General features: G+C 52.5%; 2 protein-coding genes across 2 annotated transcripts in view; both read left to right on the forward strand.

Moving 5' to 3' along the window:
* INTS1 (integrator complex subunit 1) overlaps window positions 1–26169 on the forward strand; it is a 59807-nt gene that overhangs the window by 22879 nt on the left and 10759 nt on the right. The window contains exons 22-43 of the mRNA XM_063143531.1: window positions 1094–1273; window positions 2694–2798; window positions 4708–4875; window positions 6601–6712; window positions 7698–7859; window positions 8462–8608; window positions 9902–10000; window positions 11361–11485; window positions 11968–12222; window positions 12944–13103; window positions 13316–13456; window positions 14370–14550; window positions 15370–15493; window positions 15627–15757; window positions 15898–15985; window positions 17276–17502; window positions 19267–19390; window positions 21087–21220; window positions 21934–22126; window positions 22748–22875; window positions 22972–23084; window positions 23615–23728. Coding sequence (XP_062999601.1) covers window positions 1094–1273; window positions 2694–2798; window positions 4708–4875; window positions 6601–6712; window positions 7698–7859; window positions 8462–8608; window positions 9902–10000; window positions 11361–11485; window positions 11968–12222; window positions 12944–13103; window positions 13316–13456; window positions 14370–14550; window positions 15370–15493; window positions 15627–15757; window positions 15898–15985; window positions 17276–17502; window positions 19267–19390; window positions 21087–21220; window positions 21934–22126; window positions 22748–22875; window positions 22972–23084; window positions 23615–23728 — 3211 coding nt within the window. The remainder of the gene's footprint in view (window positions 1–1093; window positions 1274–2693; window positions 2799–4707; window positions 4876–6600; window positions 6713–7697; window positions 7860–8461; window positions 8609–9901; window positions 10001–11360; window positions 11486–11967; window positions 12223–12943; window positions 13104–13315; window positions 13457–14369; window positions 14551–15369; window positions 15494–15626; window positions 15758–15897; window positions 15986–17275; window positions 17503–19266; window positions 19391–21086; window positions 21221–21933; window positions 22127–22747; window positions 22876–22971; window positions 23085–23614; window positions 23729–26169) is intronic.
* LOC134410114 (small ribosomal subunit protein eS28-like) lies at window positions 20496–20819 on the forward strand. The gene has a single exon (XM_063143211.1). It carries the CDS (start codon window positions 20504–20506, stop codon window positions 20711–20713), a length of 210 nt encoding a protein of 69 aa, XP_062999281.1. The 5' UTR covers window positions 20496–20503; the 3' UTR covers window positions 20714–20819.

A 26169-nucleotide genomic window follows, 5' to 3' on the forward strand; every position in this document is an offset into this window, starting at 1 on the left:
TCCAGGCTAAACGTGCCCAGTTTTGTGTGATGGTGGCGGGTGCCCCCTCCCCTTACGTTAGATTTGCTTCTCAAAGATCTCTTTTGTACTTCTGCAAAACGTGGTGTTCCCCCCCCCCCCCAGCAGGCCCATACCCCCCTCCCCCTTGCTTCTCAGTGTTCTATCGACACTCACTACTGTCATGGATTTCTTTGTCTCTGGTCCGTCACCGCCACGACTCAGGTAGCGTTCTCAAAGCCAAGCGCTTAATTGATTGCAAGCCTGCAGGGTTTTTTTAAACTGGAATTCTGGAGCGACCTCACTTTGCTGTCCGAACGTCCTTTGGAAGCCTCATCATACAAGTTCTACTTTTCTAAGACTTACAAGTCTTTGCCCCGTAATGATCGTACATATAGTGAGCGGGCGTCCCGCTGGCAGAACTGGAATCTTCTTATTCTGCAAAGAGCTCCTTCTGTCCGCCTCACCTTAATTTACCAGCTCCCTCGGCATGCCGGCCTTACGACACCGTTGCTGACACTACTCAAGTTCACTATTCGAGGGAGTGACGCAGCTTAAAAGTAATGTTTTGCTGTGGTCTTTGAGCTGCTTGACGCTCTGATTTTCAGAGATGAAGATAACAAGGCCATTCTTAGAGGTGGAAGTCCTGAACCCTTAGTTCCCACAAAGAGCAGAGGGATGGGGTAACTCTGTGTCTTGACTGTACCGCTTTCAGATGGCATGTGAGCCATCACGTGGTTGCACGCTTCCCCACGTTAAAAAAATAAATTAAAAATCCCTGCAGTTAGAAAACAAGATGTGAAGGGTTCTAGCCTACCCGTCGCCATAACAGGTCTGCTTTATACATGCAGGGAATTCCCTGCTCCCATTCAAATGTGCAATCCCCCCCCCCCATCTGTAGTAGTAGAGTCCAGACTCAGGTTTTACCATTTCATCTGCTGCTTGAGACAACAGTCTGCTACTACTGCCGACGGAACGGACAGCAAGCCCGGCAGCCTGCAAGTGAGATTAGAAACTTGGGGTGGTTTGGATGCCAGAATGAAAAGAGGGCCCAGCGTGGCATCCAGCTGCTCCCCCCGTTTTCCTCCCCCTGCAGGGCCTGTCGTTGGTGCTTTCGGAAGGCGGACTCCGCGACCGGGAAGAGAAGGAGCACCCCATGGAGGAGGACTCTGGCGACTCGGAGCTCCTGCAGGGCTACCAGTGGCTGCTGCAAGACCTGCCCAAGCTGCCCTTGTTCGACAGCGTCCGGGCGACCACGGCGGTTGCGTTGCAGCAGGTAAGACCTCCGGGGAGCGCGTGCGAGAGACGCAAAGGGCCTTTGCTCTCAGGGTGGGGATGCTCAGCTCCATATTGCCTCTTGTGTCGGAGGCCACGTGCCTCTGTGTGCCAGTTGCTGGGGGGCATGAGTGGGGCGGAGGGTGCTTTTCCGCTGGTACACCTAGGGGGGACCACATCACACCAGTTTTAAAATCTCTTCACTGGCTGCCCATTAGTTTCCGGGCGAAGTATAAAGTGTTGGTTACCAGCTTTAAAGCCCTGCATGATTTGGGTCCAGGTTTCCTGCGGGATCGCCTTCTCCCGTACAATCCTCTGGGAAGAACTTCCTCCAGCCAGCCAAAACTAGGCTGACAGGGATTACCCAGAGGACCTTTTCCCCTGCTGCTCCCAGACTGTGGAATGGCCTGCTGGAGGAGACTTGTCAACAGTCTACTAGCATTCAAGAAAGCTATAAAGACTGATCTCTTCTGGCAGCCTATCCAGTGGAATTTTAAGATGTTTTTAGGATGTTTTTAACAATATTTATTATATTTTAATTTATTATGTATTTTATCGTTTATCGTTGTCGATCAAAATGTAGAGGCGGGCAAGAAATAAAAATTATTATTTATTATTTTATTATTATGTCCTTGTGGGCTTCCCACAGGGGCATCAGCTCGGCTGCTGCGTGAACAGAATGCTGAACTATATAGGCTTCTGGTCTGATTCAGCACAGCTCTTACTTGATTCTGGGGACAATTTAAAACTCTGGTCTTGTCCTTTAGAGACCTGAACGGATTGTGACCAGGATCATTGGGGGGAGGTCTTCTCCCACGTCCCTCAGCCATCTGAGGTGTAGCAGGTGGGGGACGTGACGCAGGGCCTTCTCAGTAGCGGCACTCAGCCTGCAGAATTCATTGTCCTCGATTCCCGAGTGAACTACCCTCCATTGTCTTCTGGCGGGTGGATTCCTGCATTGAGCAGGGGGTTGGACCCCATGGCCTTGTAGGCCCCTTCCAACTCTGCTATTCTATGATTCTAAGAGGCAGCTGGACAGCCACCTGTCAGGGATGCTTTAGGGTGGATTCCTGCCTTGAGCAGGGGGTTGGACTCGATGGCCTTGTAGGCCCCTTCCAACTCTGCGATTCTATGATTCTGGCACTAGATAAAAACTATTCATTGGGAAAGTTTGCTGTTCCTTGTTTGGGTTTTTTCAGTTCTGTTAATTGCTGCTGTTTGATTTGTATTTTTTAAAAAATGTCTTAGACCGTTCTAACTCTTATTATGAGACGTAGTTGCCTTAAAGGCCCCTTTAACTGGGTCGACATACTTTGTTAAACAATAACGAGAAATAAAAGTAAAAACTGGGTTATCGTGAAGCTGAGTCTTATAACCCAACTGCAGCGATGGCCATTTTCTCGACTGCTCTGTCATTCCAGGCCATTCATATGGAGACGGATCCCCAGACCATCAGTGCTTACTTGGTGTACCTTTCCCAGCATGCTCCAGTAGAGGATCAGGGCCAACACAACGACCTTGCTCTGGTGAGAAGGCCTTTGAAGCAAGGGTTGCCAGCGGAAGCACTCTGCCGTTGTTCAGAGCCGGGTCAGGGGCCTCTTTGCTTTCTCTACAACTGCCTACATCATCCTGAGTTTTATTGTAAGGAAAGGACAGGAACCTCTCGTGCAGGCACTGAGTCATTACTGACTCTTGGAGGGACGCCAGCTTTCGCTGACGTTTTCTTGGCAGGCCTTATAGCGGGGTGGTTTGCCATTGCCTTCCCCGGCCATGATTACCTTTCCCCCAGCTAACTGGCAGGCCTTATAGCGCAGTGGTTTGCCATTGCCTTTCCCGGACATTATTACCTTTCCCCCAGCTAACTGGCAGGCCTTATAGCGGGGTGGTTTGCTGTTGCCTTCCCCGGACGTTATTACCTTTCCCCCAGCTAACTGGCAGGCCTTATAGCGGGGTGGTTTGCCGTTGCCTTCCCCGGCCGTGATTACCTTTCCCCCAGCTAGCTGGGTACTCATTTTACCGGCCTCGGGAGGATGGAAGGCTGAGTCGATCCAAACCGGCTGCCTGAAACCAGCTTCCGCTGGGATCGAACTCAGGCCGTAGGGAGAGTTTCAGCTGCAGAAACTGCTGCTTTACCGCTCTGCGCCACATGAGGCTCCTGAATTTTATTGTAAGGGGCTTTAAATCAGGCATATTCAGTGCTCATTGGGCTATTTTGGGTGTTGTATGTGATAGATAGATAGATAGATAGATAGATAGATAGATAGATAGATATTATTTCTGCAAACCTTGGGATTCCTCCAAGCGCTGTTGACACCTCTCTCTTGGGTGTGGGGAGATTGCCATTTTGGCTACCTCAGCAACGGCACTCCCGGCCTGAATGTTGGAAATAGAATAATCCATCTTGTCTGTGAATTTGTCTAGTCATTTGTTTGTTTTTTAACCCATCTAGGCTAAGTAAAAGGTTGAGGATCACAAAATACGGAGGGGGGAAAAGAAGCATTTCTACATACCTTGTTTAATTCACTTGCGGAATTAAAGATATAAAGAAGTATTTTCCCTTTTCCCCCTCTCTTTTTTGTTTTTTACGATCCTCGGCCTTTGACTCTGCCAACACCATTGGGTGACCCTGAGTTTTTATAATGGCTCGGACTCTGCTCTGAGGCCAGGCTGGGCAGCTTGCGGAGTGTTGCAACGTCACTGGCCTGGAGCCGGCTGGGAGCTTAAACAGAGGGCGAGGGGGGGCACAGCCTCTCGGCAGCCCTTCCTCCCGGGGCTGGTGGCAGAGGCCAGGGCACACTCCTGTTCAGATTAGGGATGTTCATCATGGGGAAATTCAGCCCTTCGGGGGCTCGCAGAATTTCCATAGCACCCCCAGCTTAGGTTGTATTTGCGAACTGAGCTGCGGGTGTTTCCCCTGAAATCCTGGAATTTTCTCAGGGTGGGGGGTTCGTCTGTATATAGGAACTTCTGCAAATTGCAGCCATGATTTTTGTAATTTGCGTGAGTTTTAGCTGTAATTTGCGTGAGTTTTAGCTGTAATTGCGTGAGTTTTAGCTGTAATTTGCGTGAGTTTTAGCTCACACACACACACCAAATCCACAGACTGGCCCATCTTGACGTGATTGAGCCAGGCCAGCTCACAGCGAGGCGAGCCAAGTCCGGGAGGGCGAGCAGCTGAAAGCTCGGTGAACTCCACCCCCTGGATGGATTTCTCTGTCTTCCCTAGTTCAGATCTCCGGTCTCAGGGCCATTGGCAGTCAGAGCCAAGCGTTCCTTCTTGTAGGGAGCTGCTCCTTTTCTGGGGGCCTCCCCAATTCCCCTCTCCATTGTCCTCGGGCCAGTCCGCACACCCCGCCACTATCTGTGCCGTTCACACAAGCGCGACTGACCTGCGGGTGTTTCTCTCTCTCCCCCCACCCCCACCCCCTTTTGCAGGACGTGGCCCGGCTCATTGTGGAGCGCTCCACCATCATGTCCCACCTCTTCTCGAAGGTCTCCTACTGTTCGGAGTCGGATGCCGTGCTGGTGGCCCTGCTGTCGGTCTTCTCACGCTACATCAAGCGCATGCGGCAGAGCAAAGAAGGCGAGGAGGTGTACAGCTGGGTGTGTGACGCTCTCTCCATCCGAAAAACCAAAGGAGGGAAGCCTCCAATTCGGGTGAAAAGAAGGGAGAAGCAGGTTCTCAGGAAGCAAAGGATTTATGGATACAAAGCCCGACGCCTTTCGGCCTGTGTCTTTTCAAAGGCCTGCTTCAGGGGGTTGTCAGAAGAAGTCTGCAGGTTTTCCTCTAACACTGGGCTGTGTCATCTGAGTCGCCAATGAGTATCAGATGACGCAGCCCAGTGTTAGAGGAAAACCTGCAGAGTTCTTCTGGCAGCCCCCTGAAGCAGGCCTTTGAAAAGACACAGGCCGAAACGTGTTGGGCTTTGTATCAACAAATCCTTTGCTTCCTGAGAACCTGCTTCTCCCTTCTTCTCACTCCCTTCATTCGCCCTGCTTTATTTTATATCTATATCATAATCATCATAATTTTCATCGTTTATATCCTGCCTTTTTCCTCTTGCCAGGCACCCAAATATTATTCCTGCCCTGCCTTCTACAACAAAACCCTCACTAAGGCAGGCTATGTTTAAAACTGTTAAAAGCAAGTCAGCAGTGGAATAAACTACATATCATAAAAACAAGATCAGATTTTTTTATTATTATTAAAGAAGTGTAGGGAGTCAAGAATACAATCAATTAAAAGTTTCTTAGAATTTTTAAAAAAGGGGGGTGTTAGGGTCCATTTTCAGACCCTCTTCCCAAGAGAGCGGGAGGATAAGGAGAATAATTGTGGGGGGGGGGAGGCAATCCCTTTCAGTGTGGTGCCACCAGGCTTATCACAGAACAGGGACGTCCAAGCTGAGAGCTGGATTCCGTTTTGGAGAAGTCCGGAGGGCCGCATTCCAGCAGGGTCAGGTGCCGAAACCCCCAGCCTGTTTTGGTAGAAACAGGCCCAGTGCTGCCATAGAGGCAACTCAGGCGGCTGCCTAGAGCGCCAACCAAACGAGGGCGCCGAACAGCGTACCCGGAAGCCGCTCTCCTAGAGGGGCTTCCGGGTGTGCTGTTCCAAAGCCGCCACCCCAGCCTCCGCCCAACCCCAGCGTCCTGGCTCCTTCGAAGCCAGGATGCTGGGGTTGGAGGCGGAGGCTTCAGTACGGCGCGCCAGGAAGCCACTTCCAGGTGCGCCGCTTCAAAGCCTCTGCCCCGCCCCCCCAACCCTAGCGTCCTGGCTTCAAAGCTGGGAGCGGGAGGGAGCGGGCGGTGAGTGGGCGAGCAAGGGGGGAGCTGTAGCGGGGAGCGAGCGAGCGGGGGCAGCGGGTGAGCAATGGGAGGAGCCGGAGTGTGTGAGTGAGGGGGGAGCCGGAGCGGCGGGTGGGGGCGGCGGGCGGGTGGGTGGGTGGGCGAGGGGGAGCAGCGAGTGAGCGGGTGGGCAGGCGAGTGAGGGGGCGGTGAGTGAGCGAGTGGGCGGGGGGCGGCTTCAGAACGCGCCTGCCTAGGGCGCAATATAGTCTGGCGCCGGCCCTGGGTAGAAAGCTCTCATTGCCGGGAATTAAGCTTTAGGAGAGGCGTTCTGCTTTTTAGAATGGAGGGGAAAGCCCTGCAAAAGCCAGGAAGCCTGCAAACAGTTCAGGGTGAAAGCAGGCGGGGCCAAGAGATGGAGCGTGGCTCCCTTGAGGCTCCTGGAGGGCCTGGTTGGGCCCAGAGGCCGGCCGTTCCGCACCCCTGCCGTAGGGTGTCCTCCCTTCCCTTTGCTTCTCGCTCATTCCGTTTTCTCTCGCCGCCCAGTCGGAATCCCAAGATCAAGTGTTCCTGCGCTGGATCAGCGGAGAAACCGCAACGATGCACATCCTGGTGGTCCACGCCATGGTGATCCTGCTGACGCTCGGACCGCCTCAAGGTGAGCGCTGCGTTGGCACGTAAAGCCCAGCCGCAGAAGTGGCGTTTGTGCGCGCTGTGGCGACGGGGCAAGTTTCTCCGTCAGGCCTCCACCGCCTGGAAAAGGCACCGCGTGGGCTTTAACGGGTTGCTTTTCTTTGAGTCAACCTCCTTGCTTGGCCTCGGAAAGGCGGTACAATAATACGATAAATAAATATGCCTTGTCGAGCCAGAGTTGATTTCCATGCCTTTGGAACCTCCAGTATCAGAAGGCAGTAAGCCTCTGCTGGGGAACATGGGTGGGGGGGTGCTGCTGCACCCATGACCTGCTTGTGGATTCCTGGTCAACACCTGCTTGGCCACTGTGGGGACGGAGTGCTTCTGCAGCATTTTCTAGTGGGCTCTCCCACACGAGAGGCCTTCAAGAGGAAGCTGGACAGCCATCTGCCGGGGATGCTTTAGGGTGGATTCCTGCACTGAGCAGGGGGTTGGACTCGATGGCCTTAGAGGCCCCTTCCAGCTCTACAATTCTGTGATTCTATGAATATCGGTCTTTGAGCTGTTAAAAGACCATTTGTTAATTTCCATGAAGCAGGTAAATAATTTTAAGGAGTGCGTGCATCAGTGGATATTAAAGACTGTTCCAGGACAACATTTTATCGTAATAACCTCCCTGCAAAAGGAAAACTGCTGGACATCACCAAAACATATGTTTAAAAGAAGCATGGGCTGCATTGCACCACCAGCAATGAGATAACCCTTTATTAAAGAGACATTCCATAGACAGGAAACTAAAGTTTTTGCTGAATAAGACGCAGCCTAAGATCCGTAAATGTGGCAAGGAAACGCCAAAGCGGTAACCCGCGTTTTGACATTTTGCGGTGGTGCCCACGGCAGTTTCCTCAAATTCCCAAGTGTGCCCACGGGTCCAAAAACACTGGGGGCCCACGGTTTAGCGGATGTGTAAGAAGCGAACGGAATAATTCTCCCAAGTGTTTCCTTTAAAGCTGGGGACGGTGATTTTTACACTTTGCTGGACATCTGGTTCCCGGAAAAGAAGCCCCTTCCCACGGCTTTCCTGGTGGACACCTCCGAGGAGGCCCTGCTCCTCCCCGACTGGCTGAAGTTGCGCATGATCCGCTCGGAGGTGCCTCGGCTGGTGGATGCCGGTGAGCATATCTCAGGGGTGGGGGTGGGGGTGGGGCAGTGTACATCTGTCCTGCACCTTGTACTCCGGAATGTCCCCTACCTTACAAAGTTGTCACACAGAGGAGGGCCAGGATCTCTTCTCGAACCTCCCAGAGTGCAGGACACGGAATAACGGGCTCAAGTTAATGGAAGCCAGATTCCAGCTGGACATCAGGAAAAACTTCCTGACTGTTAGAGCAGTACGACAATGGAATCAGTGACCTAGGGAGGTGGTGGGCTCTCCCACACTAGAGGCCTTCAAGAGGCAGCTGGACAACCATCTGTCAGGGATGCTTTAAGGTGGATTCCTGCATTGAGCAGGGGGTTGGGCTTGATGGCCTTGTAGGCCCCTTCCAACTCTGCTATTCTATGATTCTAGGAGGCTATAAAGGAGAGGACGTCCTTTCTAGCGGCTTGTGGGCGTGCATTTGGGAATTTCTGATTTAGACCCCTTCGCCAACCCTTGGCAAGTCCTCGGCGGAAGAGGGGGGTTAATACGGAGAAAGGGAAACGATTTGTGTGGGTGGCTTGCAAAAGGCTGGAACGCGGGCCGGTTCCGACTCCGGGGATTGTTTCCTTCCAGCCCTGCAGGACCTCGAACCTCAGCAGCTGCTTCTCTTCGTCCAGTCCTTCGGCATCCCCGTCTCCAGCATGAGCAAACTCCTGCAGTACCTGGACCAGGCCGTGTCCCACGACCCTCAGACGCTGGAGCAGAACATCATGGACAAGAGTAAGGCAGCGCACGCGCCAGCTGCGTGTCAGAGTCTACCTTGCAGGGCACAGGCAGGGCTGTGCACGTGCGTGTCGCCATTCTGTGGGAGCGCAGGAAGAAGGAAAGAGGCCGAGGCCGTTGCATTGGCCGTGGGATCCAGCTCCTTGAGCGTTCCTGGTTCTGTTTTCTAAAAGCAAGTTACTAGCCCTTATGGCTGTGAAGACGTGTTTGGAGGAGGAGCTTAGAAGTAGGGGGCAGGTGTCGGGGCTGTTTATTTATTTACTACATTTTTGTACCGCCCAATAGCCGAAGCTCTCTGGGCGGTTCACAAAAATTAAGACCATAATAAAGCAACCAACAGGTTAAAAGCACAAACGCAAAATACAGTATCAAAAGCACAACCAGGAAGAAACCACGCAGCAGGAATTGATATAAGATTAAAATTCAGAGTTTTTGTTGTTTATTCGTTCAGTCGCTTCCGACTCTTCGTGACTTCATGGACCAGCCCACGCCAGAGCTTTCTGTCGGCTGTCGCCACTCCTAGCTCACTCAAGGTCAAGTCTGTCACCTCCAGAATATCCTCCATCCCTCTTGCCCTTGGTCGGCCCCTCTTCCTTTTGCCTTCCACTTTCCCTTGCATCAGCCTCTTCTCCAGGGTATCCTGTCTTCTCATTGCTATATAAAATAATAATAATAATAATAATAATAATAATAATAATAATAATAATAATAATACTGTATTTTGTATTTGTGCTTTTAACCTATTGGTTGTTTTATTATGGTTTTAATTTTTGTGAACCGCCCAGAGAGCTTCAGCTATTGGGCGGTATAAAAACGTAATAAAATAAATAAATAAATAAATAAAATAGTTTTGCCTAGAGGAAAGTCCCTAGAGATTAGACTCCCTTCAGGCGGGAGGAGACGTTTATTGCCCGGATAAAGCGTTGCGGGTTACGTGGCAGACCTCCCCGTTGTCTCCGCATAAGGCGGGAGGTTTTGAGGGACGTGACAGCAGGGCTGCGATGCCCCGGAGCGCGCCTCCCCCACCGCCCTCTCCATCGCGCAGCGTGAGAGCGAGAGCCAGCGTTCTCAACTGAATTCTGGAAACAGGCTTAATTTCCACGCAGGTTGCAGGATTCAGCCTTAATGCAGCACTTGAGTAGGCCTGGCAGTCTGAAGCTGTTGCGGTGGTGCGCCCTGCCCTGCCTACGTGTCCGCAGGCTGAATGGGTGATCTTGACAGCAGCTTAATCGATCTGTCAACAACTGAATCCATGGTCTCCTTCCTGCTCACCTCCTCCTTTCCTTTCAGATTACATGGCCCACCTTGTGGAAGTGCAGCACGAGAGAGGAGCTACCGGCGGTCAGACCTTCCACTCCCTTCTCACCACCTCCCTGCCGTCTCGCCGGGGTATGGCACTCTGGGGCTTGCTTCCCTCTTGTTCAGGAAAAGAGATTTTGTCTTTCTAGTCCCAACCCACAACCAACCAACCCCGTATCTAGAAAACTAGCATGTCAGGGGCGGATGCCAAGCGAGAAACCTTCTCCCTGACATGCTAGCTCTTCACAGGCAGGGAGCAATGGTTATTATTGTTTGTTTATTGTTATATCTTTCTCATGCCCCTTTCAGAATACTCAAAGCAGCTCACAAAAGATAAAACCTAATACATTACAAAGATAACAATAAATCGACGGGTAATAAAAACGACAATTAAGCAGTACTAAACAAGTGAGGCAGGAGCAGGAAAAAAGTAATAGCCAGGGCAAGCTAAGTCATAGTGTCAGGCTAGGTCTGGACAGACCCAGGTTCAGATCTTGACTCAGCTGCTAAGCTCTCTGGGTGACCTTGGTCCAGTCACTCTCTTTCAGCCTGACCCACCTCATAGGGTTGTTGTGAGGAATAAGCGGGATGGGGGAGAGAAGGCAGCATATGAGTTCTTGGAGGAAGGATGGGCTAGAAACTAAATTTTTAAAAAACCAGTAAAAATCACCTAACTGCTTCCCAGGTCAAAAGAATCTCCTAAATAGCAGCATCTAAAAGCGAATAGCGGAGGAGCTGGGCAGCCATCTGCCAGGGATGCTTTAAGGTGGATTCCTGCATTGAGCAGGGGGTTGGATTTGATGGCCTTATAGGCCCCTTCCAACTCTACTATTCTATGATTCTATGATCAGGAAAAACTTCCTGACTGTTAGAGCAGTGCGACAATGGAACCAGTGACCTAGGGAGGTTGTGGGCTCTCCCACACTAGAGTCCTTCAAGAGGCAGCTGGACAAGCATCTGTCAGGGATGCTCTAAAGTGGATTCCTGCACTGAGCAGGGGGTTGGACTTGATGGCCTTAGAGGCCCCTCCCAGCTCTATGATTCTGTGATTTTCCCAAACAGTCTCAGAGCCTGGGAGCTACCACCAAAAAGACTCCCTTGCATGTACTTGACTAACAAATTTTAGATGATGGCGGAACGTGGGGAAGGGCCTCATCTGAGCCCCTTGACATGCGTGTGGGTTCATACGGGTGGGGGTAGTTTATGGCATGGGTGGGGCAGCGTTCACGTATATCACCTCCACCCTGGGTTTAAAAGTGGTACAGTTCCCCAATAGCTCTCTGTCGTGATTCCTTGGCGCGTGAAAGTCAGACCAAAAAATTCTGCATATGCTGCCTTAAAAGTGTGCTCGAGGAGGCAAGAGGGAGAGGTGTGATGAACCCCCCCAACCCCCAACCCCCCCGTCTCTGGGGACAGCCCCATTCACGAGATCTTCGCCTTCTCTCATCAGACAGCGATGAGGCTCCGCAGCCCAAAAGCAGCCTCGACGCTCCACAAGGACAGGGCAGGATCAGGGCTTTGGCCCAAATCCGGGTTCTTGGTCCAGAAGATGACTTGGCCGGCATCCTTCTCCAGGTGATGACCCTGATTGTGTGTACACACACACACACACACACACACACTGCATCTAGGTTGTGTTGCGTATCGCTCTCTCTCTTTCGGGTGGAGGTTACAGGCAGTCTCCTGGCTTGGTGGATTCCTCTCACCCTGGAAGACTCCCGGTTCCCGATTTTAAAAAGACCCAGAGGAAATGAACCTTGCGAGTGGGGTTGACCCACCCTGTAACTTTGGGATTCAAACGCTAAAAGAATGTTTGACGGTGGCTAGAAATGCAGCTATTTTAACACTGGAGGTTCGGCTGGTTGATTTTTTCTTTTGAAGCCTTTCCGGTTAGAGCAAATCCTTCTCCGCCTACCTGCTTTGGCAGCCGGAAAGGAACGAAGCGGCTGCACCCAACGCTTTTGTGCTGCTGTTGAAAGCGAGAAAAGGGGGGGGGGGCTGATTCTTTTAGCACCGAGTTCCCACTCTGACGCTTCCCCTTTTCACGCCTCGGCCAGCTCTTTCCGTTGACTCCGGATCCCCGGTGGCAGAACTCGAACCCGAGGCCCCTGGCCCTGGCCCTGCAGCAGGCCCTGGGACGGGAGCTGGCCCGGCTCGGCAGAGGCAACGCCCCAGCACCGGGGATGGCAGTGCAGCTTTTGCAGGCGGTGGCCGCGCTGCTGAACTCCCCCCACGGCGGGGCCCTGGTGATGGCCATGCACCGGAACCACGTCGCGTCTTGCCCGCTCATGCGCCTGCTGTGCCGGTATCAGGTGAGAATGGCGGCGGCGGCGGCCCGTTGGTGGGGGTCTCCTGACGTCTGGGCGAGGGGAGGGGGGACGTGCATCAGCGTGAAGGTATTTTGGGTAGCTGGTGCTTGTGGATCACAGATCCTTCTTCTTGTCATTTATTTTATTTTACGGTATTTTATTTACGCTATTTTATATACCGCTCCCCATTCAGAATTCTGGAGCGGCGGACAAAACGAAACAGAATAAAAACACATTAAAAGCACATTTTAAAAGACACAAAAGTGCAAAGTAAGCCGCGGCTGGTTGTTAAGGGAAAGGCTTCCTGGAACAACGACGTTTTCGGGAGGCGCTGGAAGGAATGCAAAGCTGGCGCCTGCCTGACCTCCAGAGGCAGGGAGTTCCGTAGGAGGGGGGCCACCGCGCTGAAGGCTCTTCCCCTGGGGGACTCCAGTCGGACGATAGGTCTGTGTGGAACCACCAGGAGCATGGCCTCAGGGATTGGGCAAAATGCTCAAGTCACCTCGAAGCCCCTCTGGAGCCGCACAGCTTGGCCTGCCAGGCCTCCTACAATGGAAACAGAGGGCTGGGAGCCCTAAAGTGCAGGGGCACGACAGCTGGATGCCCTGGTCCAAGGCCGCTCCTGGCACTTTGCAGGGGGAGTTTTACGCTCTTTCGGTTGGGCTTTCTGCCTCGGTTGGCCGGCTCTGTGTCCCGCCTGTAACCTCTCCTCCTCTTCCTCCAGCGCTGTGCTCCCCAGGACGCGACCTTCTCCTCGCTCTTCTTCAAAGTCCTCATGCAGATGCTGCAGTGGCTGGAGAATCCAGGGGTGGAGGAAGGGCCTCTCCGCACTCAGCTCAAGTCCTTCGCCGTTCAGTATTCATCCAGGCACAGGATCAACGATGGTAAGAGCGTCTTCTTTGAGACTGCGAGCTGCGTGGGAGCGGAGACCTTTCTTTTCTTTGCGTCCATCTATGCAGCAGCCTTGCCCTACCTGCTGATCTTCAGGCTATTGGACTATGACCACCATCATCCCCAACCAGCATACTCAACGTTTCCCCACCCACCCCCATGATTCTTTTCCCCCTTTCTTTTCTTCCTCCCTTCTAAACGGCAGTTCGCAGCGGGTTCCTGCACCTGGCCGAAGCCCTGGCTTTCCACCGTGACGCCGATGTGGTCGGCTCCACCGTCTGTGCCATTATCACCACCTTGAAGTCCGGCGAAAAGTACAACGTGGAGCCGGAGCTGGTCAGCAAAGGTAGGACGGTCCCCTCGACAGTCCTTCTGGGGGGGGGAGGGCGATGGTGGACCAAAGGTAGGGGTGTCGGAGGAATCCATCCCGGAGGTGGGGGCTCACTGAGCTGTCCTCGGCTCCTCCCCACCCACCCGCCTCCGAACTTCATCTCATTTCCCCGCTAGCTAGCTCAGCTCGATCTGCCTCGAGGCAGCTCAGCTCGCGGCGTTTCCGGGCTTTTAAAAAGATGTTCGTAAATAGAAATTTGCGCAAATGGCAGGCGTAATTTCAACAACCGATGCAAATTCTGGCTGAAATTTGCGCAAATTGCAGCTGCAGTGTGCGCAGATTTCTATTCAGAATTTTTTAAAAAATAATAATAATGAAAGGTTCCCGGATTTTGGGAAAAACCCACAGCTCGGCTTGTAAATGCAAGCTGGGGCCGGGGCCGCTTTGGAAATTGCCAAGCCCAGAAAAGGCCGGATATTTCGGCAGCGGACATCCCTAGCCCCAGGTCAGCAGGCCGAATCTGACTCCAGCCTTCCGGGATTCCCGAGACCGCCACGCCCCATCCCCTGGCTCAACCCCTTCCCCCGTGGACTCCCCCTCCCCCTTTTAGCCTCAGTCACCCACCTGTAAAACGGGAGCAATTGTGACCACTCCCCTGGTAGGTGAAGCTGGTCCAGCCGGCACGTCCCGCTCTGTGAAGAATTCCCAGGCCAGGAAACCCGAAGGGCCCCCCGTCCTTCCCATCCTGTCACTTTCTGGCCTGCAGGTCCCCTGCGCTGTAGCGTACTTGGTGCAAGAGTTGATCCAGGCCTTGTGATGATCCAGGGTGGGTGCGTTTGGTGGTGGGGGGGAGCGTTTGGTTGGTTGGTTTGCTTCTGCTTCCGCCTCCCGTAGCCACTCGGGTCTTTTTGTCCCATGTCCCACCCAGTCCTTCAAGGCCTGACGGAAAGCCACTCGCCGTACCTGGAAGAGCTGCTGGCGGCCCTCTTCTCCGTCACCATGGAGACGTCGTCCCGCCTTCCCGCCACCGGGCCCATTTCCTTGGTGAGCTCGTTGCTGCTCCAGGACAAAGAGGAGGCCGCCGTCAAGAAGGAAGCGGAGAGTCCCAGGTGGGCTGAGGAGGGGAGCGGAGGGGCCAGCCCCTTTCGGCCTTTCTGGGCCCAGCAGAGGTGTTTAGACCCTGCCAGCTACACCCCTTCCTAGAGCCGGAAGACCTAAATACGGTTGTGCACGCGCTGGTAACTTTGAGGCTCGACTTCTGCAATGCGCTCTACATAGGGCTACCTCTGTGCCTAGTCTGGAAACTTCAACTAGTCCAAAATATGGCAGCCAGGCTGGTCACCGGTACACCTAGGGGGGACCACATCACGCCAGTTTTAAAATCTCTTCACTGGCTGCCAATTAGTTTCAGGGTGAAGTATAAATTGTTGGTTATCACCTTTAAAGCCCTACATGGTTTGGGTCCAGGTTACCTGCGGGATCGCCTTCTCCCGTACAATCCGCCCCGCACACTCTGGTCCTCTGAGAAAAATCTACTTCAGCTAGCAAAAACTAGATTAACAACTGTTACCCAGAGGACCTTCTCTTCTGCTGCTCCCAGACTGTGGAATGGCCTGCCAGAAGAGACTTGTCAACTTGACAGTCTACTAGCATTCAAGAAAGCTATAAAGACTGATCTCTTCCGGCAGGCCTATCCAGTGGAATTTTAAGATGTTTTTAGGATGTATTTTAGGATGCTTTTAACAATGTATATTATGTTTAAATTGAGTATTATGTATTTTATTGTTGTTCCCCGCCTCGATCAAAATGGAGAGGCGGGCCAGAAATAAATATTATTATTATTATTATTATTATTATTATTATTATTATTATTATTATTATCATCATCATCATCATCATCATCATCATCATCATCATCATCCCTCCAGTGTCGAAACTGCCCAGCTGGGGCCTTCCTCCGGCCTGTTCATTGATTGGTTGGAGATGCTGGACCCAGAAGTCATCAGCAGTTGCCCGGATCTCCAGCAAAGGCTGCTGTTCTCCTGGAATAAGGTGAGGGGATCCGTCGGGCCGCGGAGCGGGACGTCGATGCAAGTTGGGCGGCCTCCTTGGGACCGGCCGGGCCTGGTGCAGACGCTCCCCCTTAGGGTAACGTGCGAAACGTCTTGCCGTCTCCCTTTCCCAGGATAAAGGTCCTGCCGGGCCGGAGCCGCCCTCGTTCCGCCCGTACCTTTTGGCGCTCCTGACCCACCAGTCCAGCTGGACCACCCTGCACCACTGCATCAAGACCCTGCTGTGCCAAAACCATGAGCGCAGGTGAGGCTTCGCAGAGCCCCTTCGCCCGCCTGCGGAAAGAACCGCTCCCCCGCACGGCCTGCGGGACGCGGCGGCGGCTGGCAGGATTAGGGCCGGAAGACTTTCACAGCTCGGCATTCTCCCTCCCTCCCTCCTGACAGATTTGACCCGACGGCATCCTTGGATTTCCTGTGGGCCTGCATCCACATCCCTCGGATTTGGCAAGGACGAGACCAGAGGATACCTCAGGTACGTGGGGCTCATTGCCCTCGGGAGCGAGGAAGGTTTGAAGCGGGGGTTGGGCAACTTCTCTCGCAAAATACTAGAACCCGGCAGGGTCATCGTCGCATGAAGCTGATTGGTGGGAGATTCAGGACAGAGAAAAGGAAGGACTTCTTCAGACAGCTAAACTATGGAACTCACTACCACAAGATGTTGTGATGGTCACCGATTCGGATGGTTTCAAAGGGGGGGTTGGACAAATGCCCAGAGGAGAAGGCTACCAAGGGCTATTAGTCCTGATGGTTGTGTGCTACCTCCAGTAGTCGAGGCAGTAAGCCAGTTGCCGGGGTACATGGGTGGGAGGGTGCTGTTGCACCGAGTCCTGCTTCGTGGGTCTCTGGTCAACAGCTGGTCGGGCACTGAGTAACAGAGCGCTGGACTAGATGGGCCTTTGGTCTGATCCAGCATCAGGGCTCTTCTGATGTTCTTAACTTGTGGCTCTCCCCCCTTAGCCAGCATAGCCAGTCTCAGCCAGAAGGCCAAATCCTTCTTGGGGTTCTGTCCAGGGTTCCCTGCGTGTCCATACCGCTTCTCCCTCCTCTTCTAAGAGGTTGAGATGCTTTGCTGAGGATGAGTTCCTGGCAGCAAGAGACTCAAGCTAAAATACGTCGGTGTTTGGGAGATCCCTGGCCCCGCCCCCTTTTGCTTTCGGCTCCACCCACCACTGGAATGCGGGCCCCGAGAGCTTCTTTGGAATGGAATCCGGCCCTCGGGCCGAAAGAGGTTCAACACCCCTATGGTCCTTCTTCGTGAGCCCCTGCCAAAGGAAGTGAGGCAGGTGGCTACTAGGAGCAGAGCCTTCTCTGCTGTGGCACCCCGGCTGTGGAACGAGCTCCCCAGAGAGGTCCGCCTGGCGCCTACACTGCACTCCTTTCGTCGCCAGCTGAAGACTTTTTTATTCTCTCAGTATTTTAACTCTTAATTTTAACTTAAATTTAACTGTTCTAACTCTGTATTTTAATCTTATATCAATTTTTTGCTGCGTGGTTTTATCCTGGTTGTGCTTTTTATACTGTATTTTGTATTTGTGTTTTTAAAGTGTTGGTTGTTTTATTATGGTTTTAATTTTTGTGAACCGCCCAGAGAGCTTCAGCTATTGGGCGGTATAGAAATGAAATAAATAAAATAAAATACTATAAACGCAGGACATTCAGAAAAGCAGCTCCGGCAGGCGGCTCTGAGTTACTCGCTCTTGCCCGGGCGTCTTTGCGTTGGTTCCTCATCTGGGTGTGGGGGCACCTTTTCCTCCGTCCGCAGAAACGGCGAGAAGAGTTTGTGCTCCGGCTCACGGCTCCCGAACTCATCAGCCTGGTGGAGCTGATCCTGGCGGAATCGGAGACCAGAAGCCAGGTTTGCGAAGGGGCCCCCTGCTCGGTCACCCAGTCCCGGCTGCCACTCTTGCTCAGTTGCTGCCACGGAGACGTCGAGAGCATTAGAAAAGCCGCCGAGCACCTGACGTCCTGCGTCCAGCAGCGGGGAAGCGGGTGAGGCGGCCGTGCTGTCCGTAGCGGAACTGTTGGGGAAATAAATCCATGTTTTCTCTCTAAAAATCAATAGCATCCCGTTAATACCGTATTTCTTCGATTCTAAGACGCACTTTTCCCCCTAAATTATTATTATTATTATTATTATTATTATTATTTATTTATTTATTTATATAGCACCATCAATGTACATGGTGCTGTACAGATTACACAGTAAATAGCAAGACCCTGCCGCATAGGCTTACAATCTAATAAAGTTGTAGTAAACAATAAGGAGGGAAAGAGAATGCAAACAGGCACAGGGAAGTGTGAACAGGCACCGGGTAGGGTGAGGCTAACAGTATAGAGTCAGAACAAACTCAACATTTAAAAGCTATAGGGAAAAGAAAAGTTTTTAGCTGAGTTTTAAAAGCAGTGATTGAGTTTGTAGTTCTCGAGTGTTCTGGAAGAGCGTTCCAGGCGTAAGGGGCAGCAGAAGAAAAAGGACGAAGCCGAGTAAGGGAAGTAGAGGTCCTGGGGCAGGCGAGAAGCATGGCGTCAGAGGAGCGGAGAGCACGAGCGGGGCGATAGTGTGAGATGAGAGAGGAGAGATAGGCAGGAGCTAGACCGTGAAAAGCTTTGAAGGTCAGCAGGAGAAGTTTATATTGGATTCTGGAGTGAATTGGAAGCCAATGAAGGGATTTCAGAAGTGGAGTGACATGGTCAGAGCGGCGGGCCAAGAAGATGATCTTAGCGGCAGAGTGGTGGACAGAGACCAGCGGACTGATGTGAGACGAGGGAAGGCCAGAGAGAAGAAGGTTGCAGTAGTCCAACCGAGAGATAACCAGTGCGTGAACGAGAGTCTTGGCAGAAGAGACAGACAAAAATGGTCAAATCCTGGCAAATTAACAGCTCTAAAAATGGAGTGCGTCTTAGAATCGATGGCGTCTTAGAATCGAAGCAATACGGTAAGAGGAAAAGAGGAAGCTCCTGCAGCAGCCTCGAGCCATGCGAGCGAGGAGGAGCTGGTTGGGTAAGCGCCTGGTTTTTTGTTAGGCAAATTTATTCGTAAGTCCCATCGATTTCCATGGGACTTACTCGCGTGTCGTCATCCCCTGGTGCAGAGACAAGTAAAGAGCAGGACTGGAGAGTTAAGTTTACTCTTTGTTTCAACGCCCTCCCTTCTTCCCGCGCAAACGGCAGTTTCTTCTCTCACAGAGGGAAAAAAGAAAAGGACACAACCATTAGAAGAAAGCGTGCGGGGGGGGGGGGGAGGAGGTTGGCTGGGCGGTGAGGGAAGTATTTCTTTGATTCTAAGATGCCCTTTTCCCCCAAAATTAACATCTCTAAAAATGGAGTGCGCCTTAGAATCGATGGCGTCTTAGAATCGAAGAAATACGGTAAAAGCACACGTAACATTATTAAGTAGAAGGATTATTATTTTCGTTCTTAAGCACGTAAAGAAGAATGGGGTGCTCTACGAAGTTCATACAGCCTCGCTTCTGAGATTTGCAGTCTTCCCTTAACCGTTCGGGAACTGCAATATTCTCTTAGCACTCTGGGAGAAATACCCCGTTTGTTTCAATTTGACTGCCGTCCGCAAGTTTGCAAGTGTTTCTCCGGTACCAGTGAGGACTAGCGGCTTAGATTTTCAAGCAACCCAGGCTGTGGTTCTGGCAAGTCCCATCGGCCTTGGCCTTGCACTGTGAAAGCAGATGTCTTCCAGACGTGGACGAGTTGGAACAGCTGCCTGACGTCTGCCGCCCTTTTCCTTTTCTGTTTCAGCTCCATGGGAAAACGTTGCCAAGACCTTCTCCTGCAGATGTACCTTCAGCTCCCAGAGCTCCTGGTGCCAGTGCCGGAGACGCTGCTGTCCAGCGAAGGGGCCACCGACAGCAGCACCTGCAAAGTAAGAGGGAGAGAGCGTAGCACAGTGGGGCTTGGCATGCAGAAGGCCCCGGGTTTGACCCCTGGCATCTCCCAAGTAGGCCTGGAAAAACTCCTGCCTGAAACCCCAGGGTGTGTCAAAAACCCTGGCCTGGATGAACAAATGCTCTCTCAGCCTACAGCCTCTTTTTAGTATTTATTTATTTGTTTGTTTGTTACATTTATATACCGCCCCATAGCCGAAGCTCTCTGGGCGGTTTGTGTTCTTAGGGGAACGGAAGGAGAACAGCAGTCTTTGTACGCGCACCCCAAAATCACTCGAGATTTCAATACCATTCTACCAGATGCGAAAAGCACTCTTCCCTGCACTCCTGAGAGTCCTGGGAACTGTCGATTTATTTTATGAAAAATATATATAACCCCCGTCTTTCAGTTAAGATCTTCAGGGTGACTTTCCAAACGTGCTAAAAACCATACAGAATTGCTCTGTATAAAGCTAGCTGAAGTTCATCTTACAAATCGCAGCTAAAATTCGACTCAAAACGATTGCGACCCACGTTTGTCAAACGGGATAGAGGTTCCCAAAAGTCCTCCTAAGGCCATCGAGTCCAACCCCCTGCTCAGTGCAGGAGTCCACCCTAAAGCATTCTTGACAGATGGTTGTCCAGCTGCCTCTTGAAGGCCTCTAGTGTGGGAGAGGCCACCACCTCCCTAGGTAACTGGTTCCATTGTCGTACTGCTCTAACAGTCAGGAAGTTTTTCCTGATGTCCAGCTGGAATCTGGCTTCCTGTAACTTTAGCCTGTTATTCCATGTCCTGCACTCTGGGATGATCGAGAAGAGATCCTGGAAGCGTCAGGAAGCATTCTGCATCGTGTTCTTCCACCACGCTTCCTCTTCTTCAAATCCCAAAGCCGAACAGAAGGTCCTGCCTTAGCAGCTAGTTCTTTCTAATTTATTTATGCATTTCACTTCTATACTGCCCAATAGCTGAAGCTCTCTGGGCGGTTCACAGAAATTAAAACCACGAAGTGCAGAGTAAAATGTAAAACATGGGAGCTTAAAACCACAAGATTAAAGCACTATCAGAATAAAACCCATCAGGACTCCCTTCTTAGACTTCCGCCGCTGCCGCCATGGACACCAGCCGCGTGCAGCCCATCAAGCTGGCCCAAGTCACCAAAGTGCTGGGCCGGGCCGGCTCCCAGGGACAGTGCACCCAGGTCCGCGTGGAGTTCATGGACGACACCAGCCGTTCGATCATCCGCAATGTCAAAAGCCCCGTCCGGGAGGGAGACGTGCTGACCCTCCTGGAGTCTGAGCGCGTGGCCCGGCGGTTACGCTGAGCCCCACCGGTGGGACCCCCACTGATCCAGTTTGATGTGCCCAGCCTAGACAAGGAGAGATGAGATGCTGAATTTCCATTAAAATTTTGTTTGTTTCCCCCCTTTATTAGTTTTTTTAAAAAAAAGAATAAAACCCACCAGCAACCATAGAGATTTAAAATACAGAATTAAAACAGCAGAGCTAAAAGACAGAGGTGCCAAGATGTTAAATACTGGGCAAGTAGAAAGATCTTCACCTAGGGTCAAAAGGAGTACGACGGAGGCGCCAGTTGAACCGCCATTAAGTGTTCATTCCAGAGCCGGGGTGCCACAGCAGAAAAGGCCCTCCTCCTGGTTGCCATCATGCCTCACACGTTGCCCATTCTCTGCACAGCTCGACAGCCTGGTCCACCGGTTCATCACCCTCCTTGCGGACTCCAGCGACTCGAAGACGAGCGAGAACCGTCTGTGGGATGCCAACATGGCCTGTCGGAAGTTGGCCGTCGCCCACCCCATCCTGCTGCTCAGGTTCTGCACGCCTGGCTTCGTTTCAGGACCTTTGTGTTGTAAATTCAGACTTCGTGGGCAGCCCCAGACCAAGCCAGGACCCTCTGCTGTGGCTAACAGACCCATGGACACATCTTTCCCCCCTCTTCTTCCCTGCCCCCCTTCTCCAACCCCACAACAACTCAGAACAATCAGTTTTCCTTGGGCAAAGATGCCTTTGTTCCTAGGTTTAGCTACTATTCAACCGCCACCCCTATCCTTGCCCGTCTCCCTGCAGGTGGGTGGATGGGATAGGCAGGTTTTTTCTTCCGCTGGTTCAAAGACCGGCAGCGCAAGTCCCAAAAACCTCCTCTGAAAAAGAAAGATCAGAGAAGGGTTTGAACAGAGGAGCAGAGGAGTCCACAAGGGAATCACCCTGCCCGGGCATGTGCCTTCTTATGGCCAGCATGGTGTAGTGGATTGGACTGGGACTTAGGGGATCCGGGTTCTAGTCCCCACTCAGCCATGGAAGCTCCCCAGGTGACTTTGGGCTGGTCACTAACTCTCAGCTCTAGCCTACCTCACAGGGTTGTTGTTGTGGGGATAAACTGGAGAGGAGGGGGATCATGTGAGCCGCCTTGGGCTCCTTGCAAGAGGAAAAGGGGCGGGATATAAATTTAGTAGAAGTGATGATGGCGACGGCGACGACGCCTGCCGCAGAAGTGCCCTAAGCTGCCTCCTTGCCTCTTCCCCAGGCACCTACCGATGGTCGCGGCCCTGCTGCACGGCCGGGTTCACCTGAACTTCCAGGAGTTCCGCCAGCAGAACCACCTCACCTTCTTCCTCCACGTCTTGGGGGTGCTGGAGCTGCTTCAGCCGCAGGTCTTCCAGAGCGAGCACCAGGGGGCGCTGTGGGATTGTCTCCTCTCCTTCATCCGCCTGCTTCTGGTAGGAGCGCCCGGCCAGAGGTCCCCACGGAGAGGAGTCCGGCTCTTTGGGGGCGGGGGGGCAGGCAGTGTCCCGCCATCCCAGGGGGGGGGAGGGGGCTGCATCAACGCCAACGCTGCAGGTGTGGGAGAACTGCAGCACAGCGCCAGGCTAGGGAGTTGCAAAACGTCTTCCGAACCAGCGGTACCATCGCACCGGTTGGTTGACAGCTATAAGCAGCCAGCCAGGATTTCCGAGGCACGGTATCCGTTCTGCGGGTCTATTCCAAAAGGGACGGTATCGGTTACGTCTACGGAACCTGACGTATTCCCGTTTCGTCCCTGTAAAGTCTTCATTGGGGAGTCCTGCAGACCTAGCGTGTTCGGTAACAATTTACAATAACTGTACGGGTAAGGATTCTCCTTAAGATGGCGTTATCCACGCGCGGGGAGTTTTTACTCGCAGGGGGAGCATTCGGTGAGGGTGAGGGGGTCCCCCCAGCTCCAGTCCGCAAGCGGTGCGCAGTCCAAGGACGGTCGGCGGGCTCACCTGCGAGCCTTTGCGTGAACTGGCCCTACGAGTCTTTGGGGCTTACAGAGGAAGGGGGGCTGATTCCCAAATCCCACCTGCTTTGCACTCCAGAGCTACAGGAAATCTTCCCGCCACCTGGCCGCCTTCATCACAAAGTTCGTGCAGTTCATCCACAAGTACATCACCTTCAATGCTCCGGCAGCCGTCTCCTTCCTGCAGAGGAACTCGGATCCCCTCCAGTAAGTCTCTCCTCCAGGGTTGGGAGCGTCGAGTAGGAGATCCGGCCGCCAGAAGTGCCCTTGAACGCCCTCTGTTTCTGCCCCGCTTCTCCGCAGCGACCTTTCGTCGGACAACAGCGATCTCGCCATGCTGAAATCGCTCCTAGCCGGGCTGAGCATGCCCAGCAAGAACGGCACGGCGGACAGAGGGGACGACAACGAGAAGGACGGTGGGTCTCGGGGGTTCTGTTCGAGTTTTCCAAACCCGTGTTCGCGCCGCACCTTTATCGGGCCAACTCGGATATCTCCAAAAGCGTGCAAGCTTTTGAGATCGCCAGGTCTCTCCGCCAGGCGTGAGGTTATAAACAGGGGGGAGGGGGGAATTTGACTTGATGGCGAAGTCAAGAGTCTGCATGTTCAGAACCCCGGAACGGAATGAGGGGAGAAGGGGTCTGCCGACTTTCAAATTAGGGTCTCCAGGTCATGCAGTGCTGGGACTGTTGGTGCTGAAGGCCTGGAGCAGCCGGGCCAGAATTGTGGCCCTGTAGGCGGCCTCTGATTGTCGCTCGATCCCTGTTGAGTTGGTAGCTGCAATACCACCCTTTGGCCATCTGCAGTGGAGGCAGTAAAGAGCAAGATACCTGTTGTCACAGTAGCATAGGGAGTAAGTTGCCTGAAACACCTGACGGAGCCCTAAGAAAAAGCAATTCTCTCTCTTTCTCTCTCTCTCTCTCCCTCTGTCTGTCATATACATCTTCAGATGAGGCCATGGCAGGTTCTTTGCCCCTCGTCAGTGTCTCCCTCTTCACTCCGCTCACTCCAGCTGAGATGGCCCCATACATGAAGAGGCTGTCCAGGGGCCAGACGGTGGAAGGTAAGCGAAGATGCTCTCTGCCCCCTCTTCCAGAGGGCCTTTGGAGATCTGCCAGCCAGGGAACCTTCTACGTCGGGCTTTCAGGAATGCTGCCCTTTTAAAAGCACCGGTGAAATATTGGCAGACCCTGTGCGAGCCGAAACCGATGCGCGTGGCAGGGCTCCCTAAAGTTCGCTCTTTGCCGTGGGGGTCCCAAAGGGTGGAGGGGGGGGGAAACATTTAAGTGGAAACCAGCAACACTGCCGGGCCCCCTTCCCTTTGGGCTGGGGCTGCTTGAGTGGCAGCTGTCACTCGGCTACCACAAGTGGTGGCCACCAGTTTCGATGGCTTTAAAGGGGTTAATCAAATTCCTGGAGGAGAAGGCTATCCATGGCTACTAGTCCTGATCAAACTAGAGCAGAGGCAGTTTGCCGATGTACACCAGTTGCTGGGGAGCATGGGTGGGGGTGCTGTTGCCCTCATGTCCTGCTGGCCGGCCACTGTGGGAATAGAGCGCTTGGTCTGATCCAACAGGTTAGATGGACCCTTGGTCTGATCCAACAGGACTCTTCTTCTATTATTATTATTATTATTATTATTATTATTATTATTCTTCGTGGTCTCTGTGCATCACACTAATGGGCTCTGCGCCTGCGCGGAGACCAATCGGGAAACTTCCATAGCCTAGAGTTTTGGCGGGAACCCCTCCCCCCCTATATATATATCAGGGGTCCCCGCCCTAATCCCTCAGTTCTTCGTTGACCGCCATTGTGGTAGACCAACTTAGGGCTTCTCTGCTTTAGCAGCGCTTAGAGTTCATTATAAAAGTTTATATATATTTTTCTTCTACTCTGCTTCTATCTTCTTATATTTCACCCTTTCAGTTTGCGTTTTTTCTTTACTCTCGGACTTATTTGCGATCTCTGATCGCTCGGCCTTGGCGCATGGCCGTCAAGGCGCCTTTCCGTAAGTGTGTTCGTTGTGGAAGCAAACTTCCACCCTCGGACGGACACTCTTTATGTGTTTTATGTCTTGGTGAAGGCCACATTGTAGATTCCTGCCACCACTGTATGGCCTTCACCAGACAAACGAGAAAACACCGTGCGGACCGACTACGCTCTCTCCTTTGGGACAAGGCCCTTCAGGCCGTAGACGCCCAACCCCAAAAGGCGAAAACAACATTTAAAATGAAACCTGCTTCAACCTCAACGGCTACAAAGCCCGATAACCCCTCTGCGGCTCAACACAGCCTGAGAATTATACAGGTTTCCCCATCAAAATCAACCTCTGGCCCAATGCTAACGCACGAGCCAGCAACTCCTAAAGCAACACTCTCCTTGGAACAACTTTCTAAAAAACCCAAAAAGCCGAAACATTTGGACCCACGGAAAAAGAAAAAGCGAAGGGAGCAGCCTCTCGAATCTGCCCCTAGAACGCCCATACACCCATCGACACCAATCCCCACGCTACCGATGCCTTCGACACCGACAGCAGTACAACCGATAACATCGGTACCGGACCCTATGCCGACTGCTTCGATCTCTGAAGGAGAACTTATTGAATCTGCGCCAGCAAGCCTTACTACACAGGCCATGGCAATTGCGTCTCCTCAGAGACAACAGCCTCTAATCTCCGAGTCGCCGGGGAGAGGCTCAGAACGAGGATCTCAACAGCCTCGATACCGTACCGACAGGTCTAGATCCCCTCATACAGAGTGGGACAGATCATCGGTGTACTCCTCCTACAATTACAGAAGGGATTACCCTCCGTGGGAATATTACCGACCTCCTCGCTACGAATACGACACCAGGGAATATCCTCCTCGACGCTCCCCACCACGCCGACACGATAGATCGCCACCTAGACAGGGACAAGACGAACAGTTTATGCCTCCTCCACAATTACCACCTCGCTCGGAGTCGAGACATAGATCACATGATGACCATGTGCCCATACCGACGCCTCGATTAAGACATACAAACTCACCTGCTGTTGCCGATACCGCCCTCCAGCGTCGACAACCATACATTACCTCTCTTGACTCTCCCTCTGATGGATATGAATCTGACTCCCCTTCAGAAGTATCCATTGCTCCATCGACACCGTCTCCCGATGCAGCAGTAACTTTACAGGAACCTGTTTCTCCTCCACAAGATGTTGTAAACTTCTCCGACCACATTCTTCGAATGGCCCAAACGCTTGGGCTAGAAGTACAAAAACAAATAGAGAGACCTAAAGACCCTGTTTTCGATGCAATTACCACAGAAAGTGCGACATCGGTAACAATACCGTATCTCCCCACTTTGTTACAGACTGCTCAACAATCGTGGAAGAATCCTTCCTCCCTGACTCCAGCATCAAAGAAATTAGAAAACATGTACAAAGTACAAGAAACAGATGCTTCATTCTTACTAAAACACCCACCACCAAACTCTGTGATAGTAGAGTCCGCACAGGGAAAA

The sequence above is a fragment of the Elgaria multicarinata genome, chromosome 17 (genome assembly GCF_023053635.1).
Source record: "Elgaria multicarinata webbii isolate HBS135686 ecotype San Diego chromosome 17, rElgMul1.1.pri, whole genome shotgun sequence".
Classification (NCBI taxonomy): Eukaryota; Metazoa; Chordata; class Lepidosauria; order Squamata; family Anguidae; genus Elgaria; species Elgaria multicarinata.